General features: G+C 36.3%; 1 protein-coding gene across 3 annotated transcripts in view; it reads right to left on the reverse strand.

Moving 5' to 3' along the window:
• Positions 1-24,480, reverse strand: part of LOC123563814 (von Willebrand factor A domain-containing protein 5A-like) — a 61,527-nt gene extending 37,047 nt beyond the window's left edge. For all 3 annotated transcript variants that reach the window (XM_045356853.2, XM_045356852.2, XM_053536431.1), the window contains exons 1-8: positions 24,324-24,480; positions 18,866-19,068; positions 15,838-16,057; positions 13,824-13,993; positions 9,608-9,716; positions 8,040-8,144; positions 6,780-6,906; positions 5,783-5,927 (exon numbers count right to left, since the gene is read on the reverse strand). In XM_045356853.2, coding sequence (XP_045212788.2) covers positions 5,783-5,927; positions 6,780-6,906; positions 8,040-8,144; positions 9,608-9,716; positions 13,824-13,993; positions 15,838-16,057; positions 18,866-19,068; positions 24,324-24,387 — 1,143 coding nt within the window. In that variant the 5' untranslated portion in view covers positions 24,388-24,480. The remainder of the gene's footprint in view (positions 1-5,782; positions 5,928-6,779; positions 6,907-8,039; positions 8,145-9,607; positions 9,717-13,823; positions 13,994-15,837; positions 16,058-18,865; positions 19,069-24,323) is intronic.
• Between the last annotated feature and the right edge of the window lie 2,549 nt (positions 24,481-27,029).

A 27,029-nucleotide genomic window follows, 5' to 3' on the forward strand; every position in this document is an offset into this window, starting at 1 on the left:
TCAAAATACACCTCAAAATTGGATGTAGCATGCATGTTGTACTACAGAAAAGTGGTCTCGATTTTTCCCTACGACTAGTAATGAAAAAGTTACAATATAAGCTATTTATAGTAACAACAAAGGGAAGTAATTCTAAAGAAGGGAACTGCGCATGACACTTCGTCTCATGATGGTGTATAATTGTGTCAAGTTACATCAAAATCCCTCCATGCATGAAGAAGAAATGCTTCGGACAAAGTCATTCTTGTATCTGACCTTTGGCCTCTAAGTGTGACCTTGACCTTAGACCTAGGGACCTGGTTCTTGCGCATGACACTACGTCTTGTGGTGGTGAACATTTGTGCCAAGTTATATCAAAATCCCTCTATGCATGAAGAAGAAATGCTCCGGACAAGGTTTTCATTCTTGTATCCTTTGACCTCTAAGTGTGACCTTGACCTTAGACCTAGAGACCTGGTTCTTGCGCACGACACTCGCCTCATGGTGGTGAACATTTGTGCCAAGTTATATCAAAATCCCTCTATGCATGAAGAAGAAATGCTCCGGACAAAGTTTTCATTCTTGTATCCTTTGACCTCTAAGTGTGACCTTGACCTTAGACCTAGGGACCTGGTTCTTGCGCATGACACTCCTTCTCATGATGATGAACAATTGTGCCAACTTTCATCAAAATCCCTCTATGCATGAAGAAGATATGCTCCGGACAAAGTCATTCTTGAATTTGACCTTTGACCTCCAAGTGTGACCTTGACCTTAGACCTAGGGACCTGGTTCTTGCGCATGACACTCCGTCTCATGATGGTGAACAACTGTGCCAAGTTTCATCAAAATCCCTTCATGCATGTAGAAGATATGCTCCGGACAAGGTTTTCATTCTTGTATCCTTTGACCTCTAAGTGTGACCTTGACCTTAGACCTAGAGACCTGGTTCTTGCGCATGACACTCCGCCTCATGGTGGTGAACATTTGTGCCAAGTTATATCAAAATCCCTCTATGCATGAAGAAGAAATGCTCCAGACAAAGTTTTCATTCTTGTATCCTTTGACCTCTAAGTGTGACCTTGACCTTAGACCTAGGGACCTGGTTCTTGCGCATGACACTCCTTCTCATGATGATGAACAATTGTGCCAACTTTCATCAAAATCCCTCTATGCATGAAGAAGATATGCTCCGGACAAAGTCATTCTTGAATTTGACCTTTGACCTCCAAGTGTGACCTTGACCTTAGACCTAGGGACCTGGTTCTTGCGCATGACACTCCGTCTCATGATGGTGAACAACTGTGCCAAGTTTCATCAAAATCCCTTCATGCATGTAGAAGATATGCTCCGGACAAGGTCTGTGGACGCCGCCCGCCCGCCCGCCCGCCCTCCCGCCAGGGGCGTTCCCATAATACGTCCCGTTTTTCAAACGGGCGTATAATTACTGACTCTTGAGCCATTTGATATTGTTAGTTACAGTTTGCTAGTGACAGATATGGGATATACCCTGTTTTGACAGATATGGGATATATACTCTGTAATCAAACAAGAGGACCGCCTGCAGGTGGCATCGCTCATCTGCAAGTGCTGGACAATATGTCAGAAAAGTGTTCTTGTTCTTGGCCTTCATACTCTAAGCTATAGTAAGTATTTGAGAAAAGTGAACATAAACAAAAAACAAACAAGAAATACTGATTTTCTAAGTACAACAAGAGCTGTCTGTAAGACAGCACACTCGACTTTTCTCAGTGCTTGACTCTAAATTAGAGCTTTGCCAGGAAAAGGGGCTTAACTCAATCAAATATATATTTAGAGTTATGGGGACTGTTTCTTCTGTTGTAGCCATTGGTAGTAAATAACTGTATTATGTTTCAAGTCAAAAGTTTTGATAATAACAGAGAAATTTGACTTTATCAAAACAAGAGGGTAATTGACCCTAAAGCGCTCACCTGTGTACAAGGCTTCAAGTGTGTTTGTATAACGTAATGGTACAAGTACAGAGTTAGGTTTCTTCTATGTTAGCCTATATTATATACATGTCACACACTTTTTTGAACCTATGGCAATAATTTGAACAGCTACTTATGGATTCAGAAAAAAAGATTTTCAAAGTTTCTTATATATAAGCCTTTAGTAAGTACATGTCATACACAGGGACGTGGCCATTTTTGACCTTTGGGCAATTATTTGGACAATTATGGTAGAAAGTCAAACCCTTATATCACATGCCAAATATCAAAGCTCTAGAGAAGAAGATTTTTAAAGTCTGATAGCTGAAAACCTATTTTTAACCAAAAAGACTCATATGTTCAATGAACCGGAACCATTTGAACAACACTGAAAAAGGGCTACCCAGAGATCATTTGTGAAAAGTTTCATCAAAATCCTTTCAGTGGTTCTGGAGATGTTGTTTAAAGAAATTGTTGACCAAAAGTAACCTAGCCCTTTGGCAACTATGCTTTTTAACTAATCAGAAAAATTTGAACACTATTTGTCCAAGGTCACACAAAGACAATTTGCGTGAAATTATTTTAAAATTGGGCTAACAGTTTTATACAAGAAGATTTTATAAGTTTCTACACTATACATACAGGTAAAAAGTGACCAAGTCCCCTAGCAGCCATGTTTTTTGACGAATGAGAATAATTTGAACAATCTTGGTAGAGGGTCATACAAGGACCATTTGTGTAAAATTATTTTAAAATCGTGCTAGCAGTTTCACACAAGAAGATTTTTAAAGTTTCCACTATATTTTTAGTGAAAAGTGACTACGCCCCCTGGTGGCCATGTTTTTGAAGAATCAAAATAATTTGAACAATCTTGGCAGAGGGTCACACAAGGATCATTTGTTTAAAATTATTTTTAAATCAGGCCAGCAGTTTCACACAAAAAGATTTTTAAAGTTTCTACTATGTACATATAGAAAAAGGTGACCACGCCCCCTGGCGGCCATGTTTTTTGACAAATCGGTATAATTTGAACAATTCTGGTAGAGGGTGACATAAGGACTATTTGTGTGAAATTATTTCTAAATCGGACCACTGTTTGATGTCATTTGAAGATTTTTCTATATTTAGCTCTATGGCCTCTATGTGCAACCAAGCGGAACCGTTTGAACAATTTTGGTAGAGGACCGTCCAAGCAACATCCAGGCCAAGTTTCATCAAAATCAATTCAGTGGTTTTGGAGGAGATATCGTTTAAACATAATTGTTGACGACGGACGACTTGACGCACGCACGACGGACAACAGACACAGCGTGATCACAATACTTCACTATCAGCACTTTGTGCTCAGGTGAGCCAAAAATCTAAAGTAAAAAGAAGCATAACTCTGTAAAAATTCAAAGTTAAAAAGTGGCATAACTCTGTCAAAATTCAAATCAGAGTTATGTGGATTGTTTCTCCTGGTGTAGACTTTGATAGTTAATAAGTATTTTAAGTTTCAAGTCAAAAGCTTTGACAGTAACAGAGATATCTGACTTTATCAAAAACTTTGGGTTAAAAATTCTAAGTTAAAAAGGGGCATAACTCTATCAAAATTAAAATTAGAGTTATTGGGATTTTTTCTCCAGGTGTAGACTTTAATAATAAATAACTATTTCAAATTTTAATTCAATAGCTTTGATAGTAACAGAGATATTTAAACCAACGCCGGGGCAAGTGCAATAAGCTCTACTTTTTGCTTTAAAAAGTTGAGCTAAAAAGGGCCATAATTCTGACAAAATGCAGGTTAGAGTTATGAGTATTGGTCTATTTTTTAACCTTATGATGATTAATAAGCGCACAAAGTTTCAAAGCTGTAGCTCTTACAGTTTTTTGGGAAAAAGTGGACATTAACAAAATTTTAACTAAGAAAATCAAATTTTCTAAGTACAAAACGGGCCATTATTCTGACGAAATGCAAATTAGAGTTACGGTTCTTGGCCTACATAGTCAGCTATTGATGATAAACAATTGAGCAAAGTTTCAAAGCTGTAGCTCTTATAAGTTTTAATAAAAGGTAGACCTAAACAGAAATTTTAACCAATGCCGATGCCGACGATCAAGTGATGACAATACCTCATAGATTTTTTTTTAAAACTCAGACGCCTAAAAAGGGAAACAAAAGTCTAACATGGATTTCCAATACAGGGTGTATCACATATCAAGTTACCAACAATTTTGTTTTGCTGGAAACTTTTGTTAATTATCTGACTTAATCCATCTACACTCGCAATGTGACAGCCATTTTGTTTAAATTAAAATCAATATATAGGACATTTACTAGCCAAATATGGCATATATCGGGTCAGCATGAGATGCCTTACACCTACAACAGGCAAGATACTATGTGATATTCACCAGGAGAAGACAAAGTTGAATTTGGAAGAGCCTTGTTACCGCTGAAAGAGCTACCCTCGATGTTCCCTTATATCTACACAATGCAAAATATTTTTATATTATGTAATACAGTATTTTGTTATTTAGTTTACACATTTGATGAAATATTGATATAATACACTGTAATTCCATATATATAGAGATTGCTATTGAATTCATCTTCAAAATCCATTTAAATGGAGGAAATTTCTCATGCAAGTATTGGCCTTTTATCATTTTTTTAGTTGCAATCTTGACTCCATTTGTAATAAAATTCTTTCATTACATCTTAGTATGGAAACAACATGCTCATACAAAGATTTTGATAACATTTTCAAAGCTAGAGCTTTAACTAGAAATGAGACACAGATGCCCCCACTACATAACAAAGGACACAAATTTTTTCCTAGGTCAGGGGCCATAACTCCTACAATACTGAATGAATCCGGATGCGAAACCCCAAGTGCACAACCGCAAATGCTGATAAACATTCCTATAAACTTTGGTGACTCTAGGTCAAATACTTTTGGAGCTATGCGCGACACAACATTAAAATGACCAATTTTTAACTAAGTCAGGGGCCATAACTCCTACATGACTGAATGAATTTGGACGCGAAACCCCAGGTGCACAACTGCATATGCTGTCCAACACTCCTGTAAACTTTGGTGACCCTAGGTCAAATACTTTTGGAGCTATGCGCGACACAACATTAAAATGATCAATTTTTAACTAAGGGGTCATAACTCCTACACGACTGAGTGAATCCGGACACAAACCCCAGGTGCACAACTGCACATGCTGACCAACATTCTTGTAAACTTTGGTGACTCTAGGTCAAATACTTTTGGAGCTACGTGAGACACAACATTAAAATGACCATTTTTTTACTAAGTCAGGGGCCATAACTACTACACAACTGTATGAATCCGGACGCAAAACCCCAGGTGCACAACTAAACATGCTGACCAACATTCCTGTTAAGTTTTGTGACTCTAGGTCAAATACTTTTGGAGCTAGGCAAGACACAACATTAAAATGACCAATTTTTACAAAGTCAGGGGTCATAACTCCTACACGACTGAATGAATCCTGACGCGAAACCCCAGGTGTACAACTACACATGCTGACCAACATTCCTATAAAGTTTAGTGACTCTATGTCAAATACTTTTGGAGCTACGCGCGACACAACATTCTCGGAAGGAAGGACAAGGGCAAATCTATATACCCCCCCAAAAGTGGGGGCATAAAAATGGTCTTTATATAGGTCTAATTTTCTTAATGCCAACATGGGTGAGTGCAATAGCTCTATCTACTCTTAGAGAAGTCAAGCTGAAAAGTTGAAATCAAAAATCTAATCACTGATACTAATTTTTTCAGGGAACAGCCAATATGTATGCTTGTTATCATTTAACATTTAGGATTGTTATAACTTACTCTTCTAGGGTGCCCTTGCATCAACTTCCTCTTAAAAATATCCTCTAATGGTGATAAAATCTCAGTCCCTCCCATGTCAGCATCCATTTTCTTTTGCAATTTAACAGCTTTTCCTAAGTTTTCTTTAGTGTACTCCTGGCTGCCACTTCAATTTAAATAATAACAACCTTATTTCAGAACTCTTATACACCTAACAAATGTTTAACACAGTAATATGCAATGATCTAATTTTTCACACAATCGTCTTGACCTACCTATATGTAATGCAGTCTATAGCCGACACTGAAAGCTTAAATGTTACATGTCACCTTGGTGAAGTGAATGTTTATGTAAACTTATATGTGTTAACACTAGATACAAATAAAAAAGATGCACAAAAAATCCCTTTAAGGATTGTTGAGTTACAAATGAAGTCCATTTGGCCTTTGACCTGTTAGTATGACCATTACCTCTGAGTCTAGTACATGGCACCTTGTCGTATTATAGTGAGTTTTCCAGTTCTCCGTCTGAAGTTAATATTTTCTGCTCCCTTTTTCACTTAGAAAATTTGTTGAAAGTTTTCAATGTAAGCAGATTTCTCAGAAACGCCTTGACCATCTATTATCAAATTCTATACACATCTTTAGCACCATGAGATGTTCTCACTTGGCAGGTTTAATTTTTAACATTTTGGCAAAATCATGCCCCTGTTTATACTTAGAAATGTTGGTGAAAGTTTAGCATGTAAGCAGGGTTCTCAGGAACTACTACTGAATGTTTTCAAACTCTTCAAGTCTTTGGCCTAAAGAAATAACCATTCTAAGCCAGGTTTCAATCAACTCCTACTTACAGTTTATAAAATACTGCTCCCATTTCAACCTAGAAAACTTTGCTAAAGTTTTTGTATGTAAGCCAGTATTAGGTGGAAGGGTCTTAAATAGATGAGCGTGCCGTTATTATACATGTCATGTTTAATCTGTTGAAATATTAGTTTGACATGTGCAATGATTTATCTTACTTGGAAAACAGGGAACTGTGAGTAGAACCAAAACTGACAATATTGAAATAACAACCAGGTGGCAAGCTTTTCAAAAACAGCAGGAGGGCCTCCTTGGCATTCTTTATTTCATCACCTCCCATACTGCCTGAAAACACAATTAATTGTAAATAGAGAAAGCCAACTAAAGGAAACAATAAAGGCTCCTGATATCAATGACTGTCTCTCTTGGAATTAATGCCTTGTTTTATTATGATGCTAATTAAACATCATTTGAGCCATGCCATGAGAAAACCAACATAGCGGCTTTGCGACCAGCATGGATCCAGACCAGCCTGCGCATCCGCGCAGTCTGGTCAGGATCCATGCTGTTCACTTTCAAAGCCTATTGCTATTAGATAAACTGTTAGCGAACAACATGGATCCTGACCAGACTATGCGAATGCGCAGGCTGGTCTGGATCCATGCTGGTTGCAAAGCCATTATGTTGGTTTTCCCATGGCACAGCTCATTTTACTAAGTACATACTTTCTAATCTTTATAAAGTCAGAATATCTGTGAAGTGAATTTTCATTTAATTTTATAAACAACTAGATAAAATTTGAATCTTTCTGAAGTTGTCTAATGTTCTTTATATATATTTGTAGATTTTAAGAAACACAAATAAATTTCAGCTATTAACATGAACACTATTTCATTACTTGCCTAAGAAAACACTGATCCATAATTTTGTTAACTGTTAGAATTACACTATCATAGACAGAGGTCTAGGCTTTCTTACAAGAACAGTTAAACTGGTCTGTCAAGAGCACCCTCTTGTAACAATTAAAGTATATATTTTTGAAAGATGGTCTCTCTAACAGGTAAATTTACAGTATCTATGTCTATACAGGAAGAGTTGATAATGGCCTTTAGGGTTTCATAGTAGTGCCCTATATTCAGCAGTGGAATAAGCACAGGTATAAAAGTATTAACTTTATCAAAGGTGAAAAATGACCCTTTTTTTTTTTTTTTTTAATTTACCAAACTGCAAAACAGAATATTTGAAAAAAAATCCCTGCTGGGTCCACAACAGGTGACATATTTACATCCCGAGCACACAGTCAAGATGACACTGCTGGAAACAGCACCAATGTAAGTGAATCACCCAGCACTGAAGACACTAGTCCAGCTGGTATCTGAGTCACACCTAGGAAGTCTGTATGAATTTAATATTGACATCTTTAGTCTTTTTCAACATAAAATATTCCAATACTTTTTTACAGTACACATCTAGCATACCTGATCTATCAATAACAAAGATATATTCTCCACTGGTTGCCATGGCAACCTCTTTCAGATCCGGATGGAAACTGACCATCAACATGTCTTCTTTCAACAATCCCTCTGAAAACATCAATGGTATAACCACTATGAAATGTACCAAACATATGAAGAGAAAATTTTCATACTGACAGACTACACTGCACACCAAATTTACAAAAAAATAATGGCTAAATCTCAAATATTAAGATTAATTTTTCATATTAATCTCATTTACTATGGCTTAATTGACCTGGTCAACTATTTATTATTAAACTTGTCCTAATTTGTCGTCTGCTGTCCGTAAACCTTGACGATGCATGCAAGTCACGTGGCATATAGGTATAAATGTAAGCAACACCGTCTTCTATCCTCTTTCAATACCGGTAAATCAGAGACCACCCTCCGCATCTAATTTTTTTATATTATTAGTTATACTAGTTTGTAACTGTATAAGGGAAATGTAGTTCAATTTTCTGCCGTTGAGATTTTGTATATTTCAATTTGTTTTTTCACAATGTATGGCAAACCCGGCATCTCTTGGCACTATAGTTGGTATACAAGAAGAAAGATGAGTTTATTTTGCTGGATCTCACTGAGAACATAATCTGCATACCGAAGCCGACCATAGTTGAGCAGTAAGACTCGTGGAATAAATACAACAGTGTCTCAGTGAAATAGGAACTGTAATATATTTAAATACTTAACAGTCGTTTAGTTCAGATTTCGGAGGAACTGAGGCAACAAGACATTGATATACCATTGTTATTCAAGGAAAGTATGTCTAACATTTGCAGAACTGTAGCAGAAAGATATTTTGTTTGGCCATTCTGTAGCAAAGCAGTATATTTTCATGTTGCACTCTTCGTTGGATTAATAGTTACTGCGGTGTACCTTGCAGTTATATCAATCGACGAGCGGTAGCGAAAGTAGCACTAATAATGCTTTGCAGTTCTATCTAGCGCCCTATCAATGAGTAGCAAAGCAGTATAGCAGCACGATTGCACTGGTGGTTGGATAAACAGGTACTGTGGCGTACCTTGCGGTTATATCAGTTGTCGAGCGGCGGCGTGAGTAGCACTAGCAATGCTTTGTATCTGGCGGTGTCAATGCGGTGCAGATTTATTACAGATATATATGACCCTGAGCGGCATCATTAGTACAACAGGGGTGGGGGGGGGCTTCCCGGGGTTCTTGTAATTAGTCCGCTCTTGGTCGCTCCTATGCGTATGTCTTTCCATAGTTATAATCTATGGATCAAACAAACTTCATCAGTGTCGTCTGATGAGGTTTATCACGTTCGTCATGACCATATACGCCATTCATATCTTCAATTGCAATCTTGTCAATACTTTTTAAAAGTAAACTTGCTGGAATTATTTATACGTGGCAATGCAATAATCGTCAATAGAAATATGAACTATCACATGTCGTTGTTGTCATTGATATTTATCAATTGAGTCCTAGAATATGTAAATACATCCTTTGGCAAATTTAATCAACTTGTTTATTAACATGTATCAAGTGTTAAAGAACCAGTTACAAACCAGCCTCTGGGTTTCCTGTTTCAAGAATGACTTGTGGTGAATATGGCATCTCATACTCTACAAGCAAACCAAGGTCATGGTCAAACTTGAACTCTTCATTTACAGCAACCTGTAATTCATTATAAACAGGTCATATTCACTGTTTTCTTTAGCGAAGATAGAATTAATTTAGTATGGTTTATATAAGACATTTGATTTGCTTCATTGATAGAACCACCAATCATAGTCAGGTAGATGACTTCTCCGTTTAAAGCCAAGTGTGACTTAAACCTGCATCAATCAGTAACCTTGACCTCCTGACTACAGATCCTACTGTCTACTGTGAGTACTGGAGTAAGAGCCTTTATACTAAAACAATACAGAATTTAGCAACATCCGTCAAACTTCTGCTTCAGTGTTCTACATAAAACCATTCATAAACATACTATTTTCATGAATAAATCTACAATTATAGCCAGATTTCTGGTCTTTTTTAAAAGGAGTTCTAAGGCCAAATGAATATGGCTGCTGCTTTCAAATCACTTTCCCCCCTTAAACACAACTAACAAGAGATCACAGAGTGATCTTGGCGCCCACCATTGAGCCATTTTTAAATGTTCCAAATTTCAAGACTAGCTCAAGGTCAAAATCAAGGTCAAAGGTCATTTCGGTACAGAGAACTGTGCCTGTGGTCAAAGCATGTGGTCCAAATTTAAAAGCTGTAGCTTGAGAAATGTGAAAGTAGGTCACTAGATTAATTTCAAGGTCAAAGTTTATTTCAGTACACAAAACTATGCATGTGCTTCAGGTTTGAAGGCTGTAGCTTGAGAAATGTGAAAGTAGGTACTAGGTAAAAAGCAAGGTCAAATTTCAATTCAGAACACAAAACTATGAATGGGGTCCAAATCTGAAGCCTGCAGCTTGAGAAATGTGAAAGTAGGTCACTAGGTAAAAATCAAGGTCAAATTTCAATTCAGAACACAAAACTATGCATGCAGTCCAAAGTTGAAGCCTGTATTGAGAAATGTGAAAGTTGGTCACTAGGTAAAAATCAAGGTCAAATTTCAATTCAGAACACAAAACTATACATGCGGTCCAAAGTTGAAGGCTGTAGCTTGATAAATGTGAAAGTAGGTCACTAGATGAAAATCAAGGTCATATTTCATTTCGGAATACAAAATTATGCAAGTGGTCCAAATTTGAAGCCTGTAGCTTGAAATATGTGAAAATAGGTTACTAGGTCAATTTCAAGGTCAAAGTTCATTTTGGTACACAAAACTATGCATGTGGTCCAAATTTGAGGGCTGTAGCTTAAGAAATATGAAAGTAGGTCACTAGGTCAAATTTCATTTTGGAACACAAAACTATGCATATGGTCCAAATATGAATCCTGTCACTTCAGAAATGTGAAAGGTCACTAGGTGAATGTTAAGGTCAAAGTTCATTTCGGTACACAAACCTATGCATGTGGTCCAAATTTGAAGGCTGTAGCTACAGAAATGTAAAAGAAGGTCACTAGGTCAAGAGCAAGGTCAAAGTGCATTTCAGTACACAAAACTATGCATGTGGTCCAAATCTGAAGGCTGTAGCTTGAGAAATGTGAAAGTATGTCACTAGGTTAAAATCAAGGTCAAATTTCATTTCGGAACACAAAACTCTGCATGTGGTTCAAATTTGAAGCCTGTACCTTCAAAAATGTGAAAGAGGATCACTAGGTCAATGTCAAGGTCAAAGTTTATTTCCGTACACAAACCTATGCATGTGGTCCAAATCTGAAGGCTGTAGCTACAGAAATGTGAAAGTAGGTCACTAGGTCAAGATCAAGGTCAACTCATGTCAAGGTTCATCTTGCCACTTAAAACTATAAATGTGGTCCAAATTTTAATGTTGTAGGTTATGGGCTAGAAGATTTTTAAGTTTTTCCCTATATAAGTCTGTATAAACCATGTGGCCCCCCGGGGTGGGGGTCATATTTGAACCAAGGGAATAATTTGAACAATCTTAGTAGAGGACCACTAGATGATGTCACATACAAAATATAACAAGAGGGCCATCATGACCCTATATCGCTCACCTGATTAGAGTTGTTTGCTAGAACAAATTGCTTAGCTAAAGCTTTAAAAACAAGAAAATTAGGACAGTGTGTCAAGGTAAAGATTATGCAAGATGAAATCTGTAAAAAGAAATATCAGGTGGTCCAAATCCTTTTGCTGTAGCTTAGAAAACAAGAAAGTAGGTCAGTAGGTCATACTGATAATCACTGGAAGTCTGTTTAAAGATCGGCATGCAAAAATATACATGTCATTCAAATTTCAAGGCTGTATCTTAAAAAAAAGAAAGTAGGTCAGTAGGTCACATTCATGGTCACTGAAAGTCAGTTTTAAGATTGGTGTGCAAAACTGTACCTGTCATCAAAATTTCAGGGCTGTATCTTAAAAAACAAGAAAGTAGGTCAGTAGGTAAAGGCTACAGTCAAGTGACCCCTAATTACTTGAGGTCATAAGGTAATTATAATAAAACAGTCTAGGAAATAAGAACAGATTATTTTATAATTATTTTTTCCTATATAACTTATATAAAAACTATGTTACCCTCGGGGCATGGCCTCTTTTCACCCCAGGGGCATAATTTGAACAATGTTGTTAGAGAGCCACTAGGCAATACTATATACTGAAATCAAACGCCTAGGCCTATACAAAACTTAGGACCCAAGGGCAGGGCCTATTTTTATCCCGGGGGCATAATTTGAACAATCTTGGTAAAGAACCAATAGGCAATTGTAGTTTCAGACAAGAAGATTTTTTAATTTATCTTCCTATATAAAACTTGGGACCCCCAGGGAGGGGCCTCTTTTCACCCCAGGGACATAAATTAATTTGAACAATCTTGGTAGAGAACCACAAAGCAATGCTACATACCAAACATGAAACGCCTAGGTCTTGTGGTTTCTGACAAGAAGATTTTTAAAACATTTTCCTATTTGTCCTATTTGTTAAACTTGAGACCCCCGTGGTAGGGCCTCTTTTCACCCCAGGGGTATTATTTGAACAATTTTGGTAGGGAACCAAAAGGCAATACTACATACCAGATATCAAAGGTCTAGGTCTTTTGGTTTCAGACAAGAATATTTTCCAAGTTTTTTCCTATATGTCTATGTAAAACTTGGGACCCCCGAGATGGGGCCTCTTTTCACCCAAGGGGCATAATTTGAACAATCTTTATACAGGACCATTAGATGATGTCACATGACAAATATTGAGGCTCTATGCCATGTGGTTTCAGACAAGAAGATTTTCAAAGTTTATGTAAACCATGTGGCCCCCCAGGGCTGGGCCATATTTGATCCTAGGGGAATAATTTGAACAATCTTGGTAGAGGGCTGGGCCATATTTGACCCTAGGGGAATAATTTGAACAATCTTGGTAGAGGACCAATAGATGATAATACTTACCAAATATAAAAGCCCTATGACCTGTGGTTTTGGACAATAATATTTTTAAAGTTTTTCCTTTTAGTTACCAGGGCAACCTGAGTTCTTTAAGGAATTCAATTCTTTGAAATATTTTTAAAGAAGACAATCTAAGGAACATCCCTATTTTCATCAAAATTGACCTGATGGTCTAGGAGGAGATGTCGTTTAAAGGAAAGTGTGGACGGACAGACGGATGCCGAACAGTGAGTGATCACAATAGCTCACCCTGAGCCACCATAGGCCCTGTGGTTTTGGACAAGAAGATTTTCAAAGTAGTTTTTCCCTATATAAGTCTTTATAAACCATGTGACCCCCGTGGTGGGACCTTATTTGAAGTTAGGGCAATAGTTTGAAAACTCTTGGAGGAGGACCACTAGATGATGCTACATACCAAATATCAAAGCCCTAGGCCCTGTTGTTTTGGACAAGAAGATTTTCAAAGTTTTTCCCTATATAAATCTATGTAAATTATAAAAATAAACTCACTCAGAAATTGTTGAACCAGTCTGCTTTTCAGGGGGACACAACTAGGGTACCAATACATCATTCTGACTTGGAAAAATCCCCCAATTAATTTCTAAGGAGATGCAACAATGAGAAATTGTTAACGGAAGGACAGAAGGACGGACAAACCATGGATGCAGAGTGATTTGAATAGCCCACCATCTGATGATGGTGCTATCCTGTGGCTGACTAATATAAAAAGATGATGCTGCTTATATCATTTTTATATCAGTTTCTTTCTCATTATAAAATCATACCTACCTTTGCTATCTTATTATTCTCTTCATACTTTACATCAAATTTCATTCTATCTGACGTCACAGAGGTAACTTTATGGTATCCCTTCACTGTGGCAGTCATACTAAATTCATACGGAACTTTGCATGGTGGGACATAGGTGGCGCCCTCTGCAGCTGTTAGTCCACCAACATCTACAATACAAAATGTATATTAAAGCCATGCTAATTTCCACTTTGTTTCTGACATAGGTACAGACTTGTATTAGGGGGGACACAACTAGGGTACCAATACATCATTCTGACAAAGTTTGGTTGAAATTCCCACAGAAGTTTCTGAGGAGATGCGATAACGAGAAATTGTTAACAGACGGACGACGGACCATGGATGCAGACTGATTTGAATAGCTCACCATCTGATGAGGGTGAGCTTTTAGTAGACCTTACTACTCAGATGGGTTAAAGGTCAGGTATGCAAGGGGTAATGATGATGATGGTAAAAATACCAGTACATATTTTGAGTTTCAAGTCATTATCTTATATAGTACCAAAGTTATGGCCAGAAAGTTTGTCAAAACAATTAAGTATGAAAGGGGCATAATTTAGTCAAAAATATAAATTAGAGTTATGGGGATTGTTACCACATGTGCAAATGATAATGATAAAGATACATTTTAAGTTTCAAGTCATTATCTTATATTGTACTAAAGTTATATCCAGAAAGCAAAGATTGCCAAAACACTTTAAGTATGAAAGGGGCATAATTCTGTCAACAGTACAATTAGAGTTATGGGGATTGTAACCACACATGAAGATGATGATTATAAAGAAATAATTTTAATTTCAAGTTATAATATTTTAAAGTACGAAAGATATGTCTATAAACAAAGCTTTCGAAAAATTAACATGAGAATAATTCCAAGTATAACACCATTGTGACACTGACCTTGAGTATAATGGGCCCGGCCCCTGTAATACTTTGTTTGTATGCTGGACAATGTTTAGGTGAAGTTACAGTAAGATATAAGCAATAGTAACAAAGAAATGACAGAAAAACAAAAGTTGCCAAAAAACTTTAACCTAAAAAATAACCTAAGTATAACACCTTGGTGACCTTGACCTTGGGTATAATGAGCCCAGCCCCTGCACAAACTTCTTTGTATGCTGGATAATGTTTATGTGAAGTTACAGTAAGATATAAGCAATAGTAACAAAGATATGGCAGAAAAACAATTAAAGGTTGCCGAGAAACTTTAACCTTAAAAATAACCTAAATATAACACCTTGGTGACCTTGACCTTGGGTATAATGGGCCCAGCCCCGTCACATACTTTGTTTGTATGCTAGACAATGTTCATGTGAAGTTACAGTAAGATATAAGCAATAGTAACAAAGAAAACAAAGGTTGCCGAAAAAATCAAAATAGCTCACGCCAACACTGGAGCGAGTAGAATAGCCCCCCCCCCTATTCTCTGAATAGTGGAGCTAACAATAAGTATCATATCTGTTAAATTTTACACTGACCATAAAATGGATTTTTCTTATGACTAACTTTAACTGAATACTACATGTATTGATATAATTAATATCACTAATTCAGATAGACTAGTTGACACTAAAATAAACTTTTCTATACTAGCTGAATCTTTCTACATTCTCCTCTATGAATTCAATCTACAGATGACCAGGTACTGTTTGTCATCTAACAATTTCCTCAAATAATTCAGAGAAAAGAATAATTGCATAATTGAATTTAGATATAAAGCCATTGCCAAATCATCAAAACTCATATTCTATGTTTTTTGCTCAAATAAATTAATTTGCTAGAAGGCAGGTTCAAGGTTATAAAACTGAATACTGGAACCAGTCTGAGAAAACAGTCTTGCCATTGGTTAATTCTAAGACTGAGCTGAAAACCAACCAATCAGATACTTTAGTTTTAAGACTGATCTCTAAAATTTTATCACAGCTTGCAATGTAGCAGAAACCCTATCTACATCCACACCACAGTTATGTAACAGCTTTTACATTACGATTACCTGGTGAGTATCTTGGATTAAGTACAGTGGGAAGTGTAAATCTCAGTCGACCATCCACCTCCTGTGGCAGTTCAATCACATATTTCATCACAAGTGAAGCCTCACTCTGAGGAGGAAGATTTCCCAGCTTGCAACTGAAGATATCTCCAGCAGAGTTGTCTTCCTTTAACAGCATGGCAGTTTGTCCATGTTCTATAGCATCTTGGTATGTCAATTCTGCCTGTCAGGTTAAACTCAATAATATATTATAATAAAATATTTCAATGACAGCTGCCATTTAAATACTAATAACAATTTTAAGAGGGCCATCAGGCCCTATATCGCTCTCCTGTTATCACTGCACTTAAGGACAAGGTCAAAAAATCATAATCAACAACAATCAAAAGAATTATGAGAAAATATAGTTGAAATTTTCTTAATCTTTAGCCTGCTGGGGGCAAATATTTCTGCCTTTGCGACCAGTGCAGACCAAGATCAGCCTGCACATCCATGCAGTCTGATCATGGTCTGCACTGTTCGCTGTTCAGTCAGTAAATTTTCAGCAAACACCCCTTTGAATAATAAGTAGTTTTGCCCAAATTGAATGACTGACCAGTCCATTTTAGAAATTCAGCAGGGTAAAGGTTAAAGTTACTTCAAATAAAATTATTTTCAAATCAGGCCAGTAGTTTCATACAAGAAGTTTGTTTTCTGTATAGCCATATGGGAAAATGAGCCCCTCCCCCAGGCAGCCACTTTTTCAATGAATCAGAATTATTTAAAGGAATTTGGTAGAGGGTCACCCGAGAAACATTTGTGTAAAATTATTTTGAAAACGGACCAGCAGTTTCTGACAAAAAGATTTTCAAAGTTTTATATAGGCATATAGGGAAAATAAGCAAAACCCCTTGGGGGCCATGTTTTTCGCTGAATCAAAATTATTTGAAGGAAGCGTATAAAAAGGAATCGAGATCTTATGGTGATCGATACAAGTTGTATGAAAGTTTGGTTAAAATCAAATCATAAATGAAGCTGCTATTGTGTAGACAAGGTCAAAATAGCCAATATTGGCCCTTTCATGGGCCATAACTCTGGAACCCATTATGGGATCTGGCCGGTTCAAGAAAGGAATCAAGATCTTAAGGTGACAAAAGTTTTGTGCAAATCTGATCAAATTCAAATCATAAATGAAGCTGCTATTCTGCAGACAAGGTCAAAATAGCTAATTCTGGTCCTATCAGGGGCCATAACTCTGGAACCCATAAAGGAATCAAGCTAGTTCAACAAGAAACCAAGATCTTGTGGTGATACAAGTTGTGTGCAAGTTTGGTTAAAATCAAATTATAAATGAAGCTGCTATTGTGCAGACAATGTCAAAACAGCTAATTTTGGCCATTTCAGGGAAAATAACTCTGGAACCCATTACGGGATCTGGCCGGTTCAAGAAAGGAACCAAGATCTTATGATGATACAAGTTTTGTGCAAGTTTGATTAAAGTCAAATCATAAATGAAGCTGCTATTGTGCAGACAAGTCAAAATAGCTAATTCTGGCCCGTTCAGGGGCCATCACTCTGGAACCCATAATGTTATCTGGCCAGTTCAAGAAAGGAACCAAGATCTTATGGTGATACAAGTTGTGTGCAAGTTTGGTTAAAATAAAATCATAAATGAAACCACTATCGTGTAGACAAGAAATTGTTGACAGATGCATGCACAGGTGACGGATGAAGGGTGATCACCAAAGCTCACCTTGTCACTTTGTGACAGGTGAGCTAAAAAGATTTAATCTTCCCAGTATGATATTTGATGGTTTTGATCAAAGTGACAGAATGGTGAATTTGAAATAAATAGAATTTTATTTGGTTGTTGGGATTTAATTTTTCAAAACTCAAAGCAGTCTATATTCCAACATAAAAATTGCTGTTCTTGTCACTTTTTTGGGGTGTTATAACAGGAAAGAAAACATGTGTTAACAGAGAGATTCTCGTGCTCACGTGCTGTTAAAACACCTTTTTATAAATGTGTGTTCAGTGGAAAAGCGGAAACGCATTATGGCCCCGAAATGGATATTCAAAAGGGAATGACGTCAACATGAAAAACCAACACTGACATTGCCATGCTTTTAATGGAAATATTATGACGTTAAGGGATAATTTATTTGTTTAATGGTTTTTTACGCATTTTATGTTAGAATAGGGTTAACACATGTTCTTTAAGTGTTACAACATCTACAGAATCCCTCAGGAAACGTTGGTACTCTTGCCCTACCGGGCTTGGGTACCAACCAATCCCTCTGGATTCTGCAGATGTTATAACATGAAAAAGCAAAATCCCCAAACAATAACAATGATTTTGAAATATGTCGAAGAATAAAAATGTAAAATACTAAATTTCACGTAACAGCAATAACTACAGATAACTTCTTTCAATTTTCACAGCTGGCATGGAAAATTTCTTTTTACTTTGTGTGAAAACATGAAATATTCTAAAATCATAAAATATGGTACAAATTCTAGCTTTGTTGTCTGTATATTGTCTGCGAAAAAGGCCACATTGAAACCAAATATTCATGAATTTTAGATGAAAAAGCATTTGACAAAAATTATTGTCTTACTCCTTATTTTTTCCTTCCTATTTGTTATAATAATGACATTATTGTGAAATAATTTAACTTTGCTGGCATTAAAATTTGTACAGTCAAACTTTGTTTGTTCGAACTCGATGGGACGGGCAAAATTAGTTTGAATTATCAGTAGTTCCAGCCATCGAACAATACAGTATATATTAATAGGGATTTTGGGATTTTCTGTAGTTAGAATTTGTAATTCCAGTAACTCTGGCAATTTTCAACAAAAAGCTGGGAACACTGTTACAGTAGTAACTGCACAAGCACATTAATAGTAGAGTGTCAATTTTACTGCATTTAAGTTAATTTGCAGGCATTATAAGGAAATCAGAACTTGTCAACCTAGAAAAATTTCATCTACACTCATGAGCCATCTATTCATGATTCGTCACCTCCATGTTAAATCAGCTCATCACTAGTACCTGTTCTTTTTCCTGAATTTCCGCCACTATGTGACGTCCATCAATATCAGCTTCAAACTGGAAAACTGCACTTCCATCATCGACTGGGAATGTAAACACTGCCTCAACTGGTGTTTCCTCTGCATTGAAATATGTCAGTCTTGACGAAACTTCAGCAACATAACCAATTATGTGTACATCCACCTTAACTGATTTTAATGGAACTGAAAAGAGAAGGAACAACTTCCCTAAAATGACCTCACTAAGAACAACTCTCTAAAATAAACTAACTGGGAGCATCCTCTCTAAAAGGATCTCACTGGGAACAATCTCCCTAAAACGTCCTCACTGGGGGGAAACCCCTCTAAATGACCTCACTGGGAACAACTTCCCTACCTCACTGGGAAAAAACTTCCTTCAACGATTCAATACTAACAACTACCCTAAACACCTTCACTCAGAACTTCTCTAAAATGACCATACTGCAAACAAACTCCTTGAAATGACCCATTGGAAAGATTGGAATATGTTTTTGAACGAAAAAAGAATTAAGTCTCTGAATAAAATTTTAAAGCTGTGCACAGGTGTTTTACTTTATGACACAGAGTCCAAAAACCATTTCAGTCTCCCGGACACAGTAATCTTGACCTTTGACCCTTTGGCCCCCAAAAAATCAGGCATCTTCCTCAAGTGGTGCTTAGTCATATGGTAAAGTTTGAAAGCCCTAGTTAATACATTTTGTTTCTTACAGCCCTGAAACAGAAAAAAAAATATCACAAAAACAAACTTCACAGAATTAAGTTACCACTTTCAAGCCTAGTTGTGTATAGTGATGGTTCTGGGATTTTTCCTGTAGTTTTGGCCCTTAATTTCTGGCTTTTTACAATATCTGCATTGTAAGCCGTGGGAGACTGGTCAGTCCAGGAAAGCTCTGATTTTCATACGATGACATGTAAAAATTAAGACAACAAACAAATATTTAAAACATACCCCTATGTCAGAATGTCTGTCTTCAAGCAAGTAAAAGAATGACATGATGATTTATCCAACAATTTTAAGTTAAAATGCAAAAACTATCAACCTATCCTCTATACCCTAAAATCTGCTATACCCTTAGGGCCATTTGTGCCTCAAAATTTAGTGTTCTGACACCATGGTTTTACTCCTTTTTATCATAAATACCAGGGCACTTGTTTGGCCATTTTTGGGGCCGAATATGGGTACTATTCCCCTCCTAAAATAATATGGTTTTTTCCCCTTTCTCAGAAGAAAATTCCCCTGATGATAGGTTGTTTGACACAAATAGATATGATTCTTTCTTTTAATATTATATAGTGCCTCTAAGGAAGATTACTGTTGCAATATAGTCACATCAGTTAGAAATTAGTATTAATAAGTGTGAAAAGTAGTTACATATACATGTCTTAAACTTCCCCTTTTCGTCTTAAAATGTAGAAAAATTCCCCTTCCTGAGGGTATGGGTACCTGTCCCCAAAAGTTGTCTAGTGCCCTGAATACAAGGAAGTGGCTAAGGAGTCTGGTAACCGGACTGAGTTACAGGTTTAGTTGTTTGATTAGGAAACTCACTTGCAGTGTGCACTGAATCTGAGCTGTTCAAAGAATAAGGAATGTGCAGGCTGATCTGTTTGCTATTCAGTCAGGAAATTTTCAGTGAGCGCCCCTTCAAATAATAAATGGTATAGTGGACGCAACTTGACCCCGATGGTTGACCTTTGTATTATAATACATAATGAGGCACAACCTATTATTGAAAAGGAGTGTACGTAAAACACAGCTGCATGAGAAAGTGGAAATATAAATGTGTGCAATTATAAATTAGTGTATTGGAATGTTTTAACTGATCAAATGCAAGTATACATACTTTGATACTGCACTGAATACAAATATATTCCATATAAATATACATGGCTACCCTCATCACCCTTTATTTCTACAATGAAATATTCGATATGAATAATCAGCCAAAGTTCAACCATCGCGGTCAAGTTGCGACTACTATACTGTCCAAATTGACTGATAGACAAGTCCATTTTAGAAATTAAGCAGGGTAAATTACAGAGTCTAAAGGTCCAGTAATCAATATACTTGTAGTATTATGTACTGTGTTACCTGTGTATATGATAATTGCAGGGGAAAAGCTATAATTCGTGGTCATAACGTTGCTGTTATGATGTTATTTTGTAAGTATTTTTGTAAACAGCCCTTGCTGGGGTTGGAGACATATTGAACATGAAATTTTAACGGCAATTTCAGTATATTGAATATATTGAACAGTATTGAAAATGAATTTTTAATGGCAATTTCAGTTAGTCATTAACTGTTCTTTATTTTATCAGTAATAAAATCTGTAAAAAGATCCTTTGGAAACAAGGAATGCAACCAAGAAGAATAATAGCAGACTCGGTTTGATTGAGTCTGTTGAAACCCAATTCAGCAAATTATGAGCACAATCTTAGTGTAAAATACTAAAGATAAAGCATACGTTTATATATTATAAATCCTTCAAAAATACATGCACAAATGGCCAGTTACAAGTAATATAATTCATTAATTTAAAATTCATGATCGTGTTTTTCTCAAGATTAAACGAATATTAAATACTTTTTAGTTTTGTTTCCGGTCTTTTGCAATGTATTTAAAACAATAAAAAAGAACGAGCGCAAATTTTTGAAATCATCCCCTAGCTGTATTTGACAGCTACATGAAAGTTTCCTCTCTGCAAATACGGGCCATTTTCAGTATTCATTTCGATTATCATACCTCTAGTCTAAATAACGAGACCTCAAGTAGACCGATTTTTTGTTGTCTGCCTTAGAAGGGGGATTTCGACCAGTCAAAAAAATATATAATCAAAATACTAAATACGTATTTAAATGTTACGCTTGGTAATGGGGTATATCATGCTTTCCAACTCTCAATTTTGAAACATAAATATACCTGATTATCATTCAAAATCCCCAATTCGAAGAAATTACAATGTTATGTATATCAGATAGACACAAGTGTTGATCTAATTCTGTGTTAAATAGGTTAAATAAAAAATGTTAAATTACATGTTTGAACAAAAATATTCAAATATTAAAAATTATCTTTTTAATTCATTAACTTTAAATTTATGATTCACATATATTTTTGCCCTTAAAAGATATAATCAAAAGATTTTAAAAACATATTTAAAAGTTAGGCTGAGTAATGGGACTAAACATGCTTCCAGACTCAAAGTCAAACCTGATTATCATTCAAAATCACCAATTTGAGGAAATTACGATACAATGTTATGGTATGCATGCTGCAAATTAACCTCGGACAAGATATAAACTCTGCTTGTGTACAAAGTTTCATTCCATGTGGTTACAATAACAAAGCCAGATTAGAGATATTAAGAAGAGATTACCAAAAATCAATACTCGCGTTAAGATGGACCCTTTCTGGCCCTTTTTTCCCCTTTCTACACGTTTCTTTCAGTGGTCTAGGATACAGGTACTTATTCTCAGGGGACTAGGTTTTTGTCGAGCCCGCTTGCATAAGAGTGAAGACATAGTTGTCCAAATGGCAGTTCAGTGTATATGCGTGTGTCAGTGTGTCAGTGCGTGCATGCGTTCATCTGGATTTCTTTGTCCAGACCATAACTTTGACATGCAATGCAATCTTGTTTATATTTGGCATGGATGTTAAGACGGAGTGTCATGCGCAAACCCCAGGTTCCTATCTCAAAGGTCAAGGACACAGTTGGAGGTAAAAGGTCATGTCAGATCTTGTCCAATCAATAACTTGGACATGCATTGAGGAATCTTGTTTATATTTGGCATGAATGTTAACCTCAGTGTGGCGGAGTGTCATGCGCAAACCTCAGGCTCCTATCTTAAATGCATTGAGGAACCTTATTTATATTTGGTATGAATGTTAACCTCCATGAGACGATTGGCGTGCGCAAACCCCAGGTTCCTATCTCAAAGACCAAGATCACAGTGGGAGGTCAAAGATCATATCTTGTCCAGCCCATAACTTTGACATGCATTGAGGAATCTTGTTTATATTTGGCATAAATGTTTAATTCAATGAGGTGGACTCTATATGTCAAAGGTCAAGTTAGGGGTCAAAGGGTGGGCTTCACATATGTTGCCCCTGGGCATCTAATGTTTTACACTTGTCACAATTACCAGACTGTAAACTTCTCTAATTTTTACTTTTCTGTTTTACTCCTATCAAGCTTCTTGTATCTAAATGTATCTTAAACTTATCTATTATTATCATTATTATATTAGAATTACTTTTATGTTTTCATTTTCTTTTCATTTCTTTATAATTTAAGCAGTCTTATGTATACTTTAAACCTTTCCATAGATACTAGATCTAGCTGTTTAAAATTATTCTAAAATCTCTTAATATCTTACTTAATATATATTTCAAATATGTTTAAGCACATTAGTATTATATTATTATGTTTTCCTTTTTAGCTGCTTTATCATTGTTAATCTCTGTTTTATATATGTTTGTCAGAAAATAGCTCATGATTGACATGAGCTAATGTTGACTTGTTATATTGTACCCAGTGTCACAGGGTGAGAAAAATGTGCAGTCAGTCCGGGGCTCGAACCCGGGACCCCTCGCTTACAGGGTGAGTACTCTACCGACTGAGCTAACCAGCTGCCTGTCACATCTTCTCCTCTAACGTGACTAAGTCCGTACTGTGACATACACCTGCACAGATTGGAAATTCGTCCTCGAATTACGGAGGTACATAATATTGCAAGTGTCATAAGACTGGCCAAGCAAGCATGCCACGGCCCTACGTTGGGCCCCAAATGTCACAGGGTGAGAAAAATGTGCAGTCAGTCCGGGGCTCGAACCCGGGACCCCTCGCTTACAGGGCGAGTTCTCTACCAACTGAGCTAACCGGCTGCCTGACACATCTTCTCCCCTAACGTGACTAAGTCCGTACCGTGACACCAGCGTAAAATAAAGCTTCTTGTATCAATCAAATTTAAAACAATTTGGCTTAATAATCAAGGGACAATACTCTTCAAAACACGGTCTCATTTCTGGACATGGTGTATGCACTACCTTGTCCAAATAATAGGACAGTGTGATAACTTTTGACTGTCACTGTCTCAGTCTCAGCTTAGAGGGATGACAACTATAAAATATCAGATCATAAATTAAGTTAAGCTAATGCACAACCCTCATACCTGACATTTCTCAAAATTGTATTTTTGGTTTTTTTTTCCAATGGTATAAACGCATATTTGTGGAATTTTCAATTTTACTGTATCTGCTCCCATTATCTTAAACCCCATTATCATGTTTCTACATTTTCCAAATAAATAACCAATTAATTATAATTAAGTATCGGGAAAAAAAAAGAATGTGAAATGTTTTGGAACGAACATATTTCTACAAATGATAACTGCAAGCCTTAAAACTGTTGACAGCAATAAACTATAGCAGAAATACGTACCTGGATTTCCATTTTCTGTTTTCAAACCCAGTGGGTTACGCTCATCCTCTTGTTTCTCTGCCATAACTTATTATTTTGATCCAAACGAAGTAAACAACTTTCGTACCGGAAGATTAAATCCGGGAAGTTATGACGAATAAAAATATTTGTCAACATCATCCGCGTGTCACAACTCATTTCTATTAATAGATAATTTGTACTGATTACTGGACAACTTGTCTTAGTATGCCCACTTTTAAGCTGGAGATTGGTGCTTATCCTACCATTGACATTGATTGTAAAAAGACTGCGTGATAGTTTGGTACTGATCCTACAAAGGGCCGGGTCTACATTTACATGTTTCAGCCTAAAAAGCCTAAAAAACTTCTTTGTTCATTCCAGTCGGATTTTTTTTTTTGGATTTTTTATATTATGTGAGACTTTCCGTAAATTATTTTTGTGTCAAAAAATGAATACAAATAAGGGGGTTATGCCTTTAGAGCATCAGTAAGTTGATTTCTAACATCACTGACCATGTTTAAAGCATACAAAGTGCAGTTTTTGCAACTTTTTTGTTAAAAAGTTGAACAAAATATTCTCCAAGGCCATAAAAACACTTAGGGTCGGGCCAAAAATTTAGGGTAGGTCGGGATACCGGGAACAAACAATTCTGTTTACCCCTTATACTCCCGTGCAGTCGTTCACGATTATGACTGGTAGACGCGAGTCTGGAAAAACAGTTAGTCAAAACAATTCGACGTTCAGATTGTTTTATATTTGTGACGGGCGGGTGGGGATATTGCCCATATAAAAAAAATATCTCAATATTTCCTAGGACCGCGTTAAATTAGTTGGACTATAGAGAGTTGCTGCTATATATGTCTGTAACAACCGCTTTTCTGATAGCGTAACTAAAATGATTCATTACCAACTTTTAGTAACATCTCGAAACCGATAAAGCGGGACATATCTACCTATCATAAAAATCAATAAAACCAATAATCCAATATCATCGCTACCGGGCCGATTCGTTGATTTCCGTACTAATTGTTGTTGTTGTAGTAACACGGGGGAGAAATCGATAATTAACATCCTTGGTCATTATCTGCTGCATTTACAGGCGGGCGGTTTGCTAAACGATATGTAATAGTTATAGTATGTGTGAGAGTGTGTTACCAGGATATATCAGAGCTAGGGGTACATCGAGGGTATTTTTCTCTGCACATATCGTCGAGGCCGGTAGGCCGAGACAGATATGTGAAGAGAAAAATAACGATGTACCCCTAGCTCTGATATATCCTGGTAACACACGAGCACTACATATTATAACTGTTTTATCGCATAGTTTATCATTAAAATTTATATATCATTTTCATTTAAATTTGTTTATTATTATTTTTACTATTTTGATTCCCTTTCTGCGCCTCGCTGACTGAAACACTAAAACTTCTGTTTTAGAAAATGTGTTCCCCAGATAAAAGTACCCAACAAATTTCTGCATTGGTTTTAAATCTTTGCATTTCATTGGCCAGACATATTGTAAAACTTGTTGTTTTGTTTGTAAAAAAAAAATCAAAGAAAAAGAAACATTTGAGAAATCTCAGAATTTCATATATTTCATGTATTTCTGAATTTGGCAATAACTATCAAGTTTTTGAAATATTCTAGTTTATTTATTCTTTTACTTTATAAATGTAGGTGTTTGTGACAATTCTTTCTCTGTGAACTGTAAATTGGAGCTAAAATCATCTTTTCTTTGAAAGGAAAAAATTATACTCCCATGATAGGGCCTCAATAGAGAAAAAGTGTTCCGATATATATCGGAACAGTTTTACTGTGCTGATAAAATCGGAACACTTTTTTCTTATGAAACTCCATAGAGATTTCCGTGTTGATATATATCGCAACAGTTTTGTAAGATATCAGCACAGTTTTGTAGTAATAATGTGTGTTACTATGTATAACATGCTGCAAAGATCAAAGGAAAATTGCCGCACTATGCGATAAGTAATAGTTATAGTATGTGTGAGAGTGTGTTACCAGGATATATCAGAGCTAGGGGTACATCGAGGGTATTTTTCTCTGCACATATCGTCGAGGCCGGTAGGCCGAGACAGATATGTGAAGAGAAAAATAACGAGATGTACCCCTAGCTCTGATATATCCTGGTAACACACGAGCACTACATATTATAACTGTTTTATCGCATAGTTTATCATTAAAATTTATATATAATTTATTTTCATTTAAATTTGTTTATTATTATTTTTACTATTTTGATTCCCTTTCTGCGCCTCGCTGACTGTAACACTAAAACTTCTGTTTTAGAAAATGTGTTCCCCAGATAAAAGTAGATCTACCCAACAAATTTCTGCATTGGTTTTAAATATTTGTATTTCATTGGCCAGACATATTGTAAAACTTGTTGTTTTGTTTGTAAAAAAAATCAAAGAAAAAGAAACATTTGAGAAATCTCAGAATTTCATATATTTCATGTATTTCTGAATAGCACTTGTACGATATCCAGGTATGCATACGTCACAAAGCGATGCGGTCATTCTAATTATAGTACAAAAGGTCACGTGGTCAAGATTTCGGACAAACATTATCTCAGAATTATCAACAATGGCAGCGAGTGAACCTTTTCAATACATAGAATTAAATGAAAACGAAGTGCCTGGGGCAAAGTTTGTTTATGAGTCTATTGAAAAACATTCAAATACACAA

Source organism: Mercenaria mercenaria, chromosome 2 (assembly GCF_021730395.1).
Source record: "Mercenaria mercenaria strain notata chromosome 2, MADL_Memer_1, whole genome shotgun sequence".
NCBI lineage: Eukaryota > Metazoa > Mollusca > Bivalvia > Venerida > Veneridae > Mercenaria > Mercenaria mercenaria.